At 42.5% G+C, this 6,000-nt stretch overlaps 1 protein-coding gene across 2 annotated transcripts in view; it reads left to right on the top strand.

The window, feature by feature from the left end:
* Nucleotides 1–260: 260 nt before the first annotated feature.
* ARHGAP15 (Rho GTPase activating protein 15) overlaps nt 261–6,000 on the top strand; it is a 487,468-nt gene continuing 481,728 nt past the window's right edge. For both annotated transcript variants that reach the window (XM_063116582.1, XM_063116583.1), the window contains exons 1-2: nt 261–376; nt 4,834–5,013. In XM_063116582.1, the coding sequence (XP_062972652.1) occupies nt 4,849–5,013 (165 nt within the window). In that variant the 5' untranslated portion in view covers nt 261–376; nt 4,834–4,848. The remainder of the gene's footprint in view (nt 377–4,833; nt 5,014–6,000) is intronic.

Here is a 6,000-nt window from a genome sequence, read left to right as displayed (position 1 = left end):
AAAGCAGAGGAAAAGGAAGTTGGTTCAAACCAGCTATGCTAATTCCTCATTGTATTTCCTTTTCATTGTACTGCTTGCCTTCTGAAAATGTGTAATAAGTTTAACTTTCTTTAATTTTCATGCTAGAGTGTTTGCCGGTAATAGTGTTCACTTGAGTCCTATATGTAAAACTGCATGTATGACTTACTGTGGGGGTGTTCAACTCCCTCAAACAGGAAGTGGTTTCATTGTGTTTTCCTCCTTGCTTGCTTACTGTTGCTTCAGGCGAAAGGAGAGTGGTAGCCTTCAGATATGTAACCGTTTTCATATTTTCCATTTCCTGCTTTAAAGTTGCAACTGGATGTTGGCTGAGAAGATGATGTGCAGCAATCTGTAGGTAAGTACAACTAATGTACTTCTAAACCCTTACATGCAACCTGTTGTATGTTGTGGAGGGAGGGGGAGGAAGGGAGAGAGAGAGAGAAACAGAAAGATACCAATACATTGTTATATTAAATATAGTACACACACAACTTATTCAGACCCCCAGACCCATGCGCACACGCAAAGGCTTAATGTGAAGAAAGGTCCATATATTGCTATCAATATTTATACTGGCTGCACAGCTGAGAATTATTTTTACATTTTCAAATGCTTGGCCTTTCTTTGCCATAAAATGTTAGCCAACTTTGGAATATCACTTGTTTTAGAAACATGGTCAGCAAACACTTATTGGAGGACCATTTCTGAAAAAGGGATGGTGGGTATAGGACCAGTGAAATACTGAAGAAATTAACAGAAATTAAAAGAAATTCTGGCACGATGACAAAAGCTGCATTAGCAACTTTTGGTAGGATACCCCACTGCTGAAGTACAGCAGCAATCGTAATAAACAGTGGGAATGCTAGTAAAAAAATAGTTTCCTGTGGGCATATCATTAAGAATGAAAAACGTGCTTAGCTACAGCAGCACATTTGTATTAAAAATCAGTGGTGGAGCCATATCAGCGATACTAGAAGCGTAAGAGAGTTCTCTAAATGCTGATGCAAAAATGTCCAACAGAGGCAGAGGGAGCACATACCAGTTTTGCTCTACAGTGCTCATGAAGAGATAGGGTGGAAACTGCTGCCTCCTGCATCATTAACTAGAACCCCAGAGTTACAAATTCTTGAGCAATGGCAAGTTGTTGTTTTTCTGAAAAGTTTACATCTCCAAAGATTCTCCTTGTCCTTATGCCACTTTCCCTTCCACCCCATATCCTCAAATGTTAGGCAGCTATCTCATCTGCCACCAACTATCTCATTGAAAGAATCCTCCCCCTTGCACTTCCTTGGTAATTTCACATTCTCACCAGCACCATAGAATGAATATTTAGGTGGGTATAATTGCAGGGAATCTGCACAGCTAAAGGCTATTTCTAAAGTAACCTTTTAAACATACAGAACGAGTCTCAAAAGTCGCATTAACCTGTTCTACTTCCTAGTGTCTGCATTTCCAGGGTTGATGATCTCTCATAGGAACGTAAGAAACTGCCTCAGTGGTTGAATGTGGTTTATTGTTGAACCATGGGTTAGTGTGTTGTCTGAACCCAGGACATTTTCCACAGGGTGGCTTGTTAACCTCTCTGAACAGCTCAGCAATGAAGCATAGGTTCTCAGAGTGGCTTGTTTGAGAAAAATAAGGCACACTGCATGGTTTACAAGCCACCCTGTGGAAAATATCCTGGGTTCAGAGAACATGTTAACCTATGGTTCAACCAACAGCCCACATTCATCAACAACCCACCCTCAAACACTGAGTATAGCTTAGCATGTGGTGCAAACCCATTCTCTGTGTGATGCTAGAGGCCCATATATATTCATAATATTCTTACCATGTTACAATTGGTGAAGGAGAGATAATACAACTTTGGACTTCCACACATTTGAGCTGACACTTTGATGGAACTCTTCACAGGTGTATGGGACAAGCGAGAGGAGAGGAAGATACACTCTCCACTCCCAAATGTAAAGTGGATTTCTAGTCCAGTATATGTGTCATGCCACCTTCCACCCTCAGAGGAAACCTCAACAGAGGATGACCTGGAGCTTCCTGAACCAGGTGTTTCTGGAAAGCAAGCCATTTCAGGAGACCTAGGGCTGACCAAGAAGTTTTCAACTGAGACCTATTGGCTTGTGGAAATAGCATCTTTCTTCCAGTTCCAGTGCTTTATTGCCCAGGGGCTCGTCCACATGGGCGGTTTGCCCCTGCATTGCTTCGGAGTGGTGGCACATGATCTACATGACGCAGCTGCCACTCTGAATCAATCCAAGGGCAAAGCCCCGAAGCTCCACAATAAAGAAGTCGGGGATTTACCCCAACTTTTTTAGATTGGAGCAAGGCTCCACATCTCTGCGGAGCCTTGTTAAGGAAAAATAAATACAATTTAAAGGGGGGGTTGGAAATCCCACAAGGGAGGGAGCACCCCATTCTTCCCCCCTTGTCCCCCCCCCCAGTTAGCTTGAGTACTGTGTTCAGTTCTGGGCACCACACTTCAAGAAGGATGTTGACAAGCTGGAGGGGGTCCAGAGGAGGGCAACGAGGATGATCAGTGGTCCGGAAACAAAGCCTAATGAGAAGAGACTGAAAGAACTGGGTATGTTTAACCTTGAGAAAAGTTGACTGAGGGGAGACATGATAGCACTCTTGAAGTACTTGAAACATTGTCACACAGAGGAGGGCCAGGATCTCTTCTTGATCATCCCTGAGTGCAGGACACAGAATAATGGGCTGAAGTTACAGGAAGCCAGATTCCAGCTGGACATCAGGAAAAACTTCCCAACCATTTGAGCAGTACAACAATGGAACCAATTACCTAGGGAGGTAATGGGCTCTCTCATACTAGAGGCATTCAAAATGCAGCTGGACAGCTGTGAGGCATGGTTTAATGTGGATTCCTACATTGAGCAGGGGGTTGGACTTGATGGCCTTATAGGCTCCTTCCAGCTCAACTATTCTATGATTCTATGTTTGGTACCTTTTGAGGTGCCAATGCAAGCAACGAGCTGCATACATGAAGGCTTGGACAGGAGAGGATGCAGTATGGCTTGCACCAGCTAGTTGTGTTACATTTTGCTGCACATATCACATAAAAAGCAGCTGGTGCAGCCAGAGAATTGCTGGCAAATGTTTGGCAAATGTTGCTTTGCATTTCATCCGGAAGATGGCATTCGTTGCATCAAAGTGTCCATGCTTCCTGCAGCTCTTAGGCTTTTCTTACAGATTTCCCACCTAAGTACAAATAGGGCCTGACAACCCTATAGTTATGAGAGCTGACAGATTTAATAATAGCCCAAGGTCCCAAGTAAGAAAAATATCATGCCCACAATATAAGTGAAATGGCTGAAGCTACAAAATATTTTATGTGTCTCAGACCAGATAAGCAGGTTTAGCATTTTGAAAGTGCAGAAGCGGATCTGTGAACATTATTAATATTTTGTGTTGTGGATATCTGCCTCAGTAATATCTTACCAATCTAGTTCACTTTGCTTATTAGAGTTAAATGTAGTCCTATTTTACTTCAGGAGAAGCAGACTTCTTACATTAATTTTGGAGGTAGTAAAGTTTAAATATACATTCTTTACCATCTCATTTTAGTCTTTGTCTGAGATTGTCTCCACATGAACATCTTCAAGTTATTACATCAAAGATGTTAAAAACTAGTATTTTCTGTGATGTAATAACTTTGGACATTTTCATGTGTAAGCTGTTTCTTGCACTTGCCCGTGTGAATACGAGATGGTAATGTCACTACGCGTGATCTCCATGTCTGAATCTGAGACCTCCCCTTCTACCCCAAAACCTATACTTTGTCCTCTACACTCTACTGGCAGTCATTTGTTACATGTCCACATGTTATTTTAGTAGGTGCATAAGAGAGGCCTTAGCTAGACCTACCTTTTAATCCATGACGGAGGAGGGAAGATCCCACGATGTGATTATTGCGAGATCCCTTCTCCATTTACACGTGAGGTGCGACAACCTCAGGAGGACAGGTGTCGCACCCGCCATTTTTTTTAAAGTGACAGGAGCGCTCAAGCACCGAAAGGTAAGGGGTTTTTTTTATTTAAAAAAACTTTTAATTTCCCTGCTCCCCCCACCCTACCCCCGATGGACGCAGCGCTCCTGAGGAGTGCTGTGCCCCATGCGTGGCTCCCGGCACTGCACAAGGAATTGTGCGAAGCCAGATCAACCCACGGCAAAGGGCCACACGTTCCGTGGTCTTGGGTTCAGCCCGAGACCATGGAAAAACCAGGCCCAAAGTGGAGGGCTCTATCCCCGGGCAAGGGAGGGATCATCCCTCCCTGATCCCGGGATCCCCTGTGCACCATGTGGATGCACAGGGACAATCCTGGGGTTCGCCCTGGGATAAAGCCCCGTCTAGCTAAGGCCACGGTTTATAGGTTAATTTTAAAAACACAGATCTGCATACAAGTTCCTCAATGGAGGCCAAACACTTCATTTTTAGCCTGTGAGCAAATTTGAGATATCTCTCTCAAATGTGACTATGGGAAGAGCAAAGGCAAATTATAATGCCTGCCAGCTGGATGTACTGGAAAGGTTATTGAAAGATTACACAACAGAAGAATGGCTTTTGAGATAAGGATAATCTTTTATGTAAACTGCACTCTTCCTCCAAGACAGCTTGGATGAGTTGGTGAGTAATAAGGTGCCTTAGATTATTGATCCTACCAATAAGATACCCTGATATTTAGAGATATCCAGCTAGTTCCATTATGTTCCTATTATTGAATATCCTGGAATAAAGCCTGGAATAATGCATAGTTTAACATTATCAACTGTTGTATTTTTCAGGTTGACATATTAATCATGCATCAGTTAGCGTCTTCTGATATCAGTGCTGAAAAGCTGCATCCATCCCATGAAAGCACAGGTGCTATTCAGATGAGACTCAAAAGTGCTAACAGCCCCCATGACAGACACAGCCAAACCAAATCTATGATACTGTCTGATAATCTGAAGGTCACTGAACCTGTAAGTACTGTCCCATATGGATTTTCTTTCTCTGCTATTATTTTTCATTAATGCTGTTTTGGAAAGGTTCTGAAATCAACAAGAATATCTGCTCCCATTTAGGGTAGCCTATTCTTCACAAAAGCTGGACTCAATGGGGCTTCAGTCGGATTCAACATGGCTCTTAGGTTCTTAAAGCTTTAATCTTATACGCACTTACCTGGGAGTAAATCCCAACGAGTTTTAATGCATTTTTTTTGTTATTGTTTTACTTGAGTTTATGATTGTAAGCTGCTTTGAATGCCATTTTTCTTGGTAGAAAGGTGGGCTACAAATAAAATAAAATAAATAAATAAATAAATAACTGACACATGTCGATGTACAAGTCAGCACTGTGTCAGCTTGGGCAGAGAGACTGTTTGGCGGGGAGCAGGAGTGGTAATTAACACAATCCTAATCCTATCTCAATTTCTCGGGCAAATCCAGACACTTAAAGCTGTGTTGGACAACTGCTTAAGACTTGAGGGTAGTTTAGTAAGGCCACCAGTATTATGGAGTCCAGAGGACATACCAGAAAGAGAAATAGACTATAGGCATCGAATTCACCTTCCTCGCATCTGAAGCTTTGTCTCTGCTATAGCACTCACTGCCACTTATCACACCAATAGTGTTCCATCCTCCCTACTGGCTCTTATTTATTAACTTATTTTAAATGTCTTTAGCTTACCTAGAGCAATACCCCACAGTGTCCTTCTTCAAACTCATATAGTGCTAGCAGAGCTTCATTGAATCTTTGCATTGTGCAAGTGGCTGCCCATGAGTTACGTGCAACAATCGTTGTTGTGCAACCATGACTTTAGTTGGGTTCTTCTCTTGCCCCTAGTTCAGAACCTAGTTTCTGCTAGCACAAAATGATTTGCACTAACGGAATTACACAGTTGGATAGTGCCCATAATCCCCTCAAGGCAGTTTACGGACATATTAAACAATAAAATATTAAACAAGAAA

This window comes from Elgaria multicarinata, chromosome 2 (genome assembly GCF_023053635.1).
Source record: "Elgaria multicarinata webbii isolate HBS135686 ecotype San Diego chromosome 2, rElgMul1.1.pri, whole genome shotgun sequence".
Taxonomy (NCBI): domain Eukaryota; kingdom Metazoa; phylum Chordata; class Lepidosauria; order Squamata; family Anguidae; genus Elgaria; species Elgaria multicarinata.
This window is presented reverse-complemented; position numbering and strand designations above follow the sequence as displayed.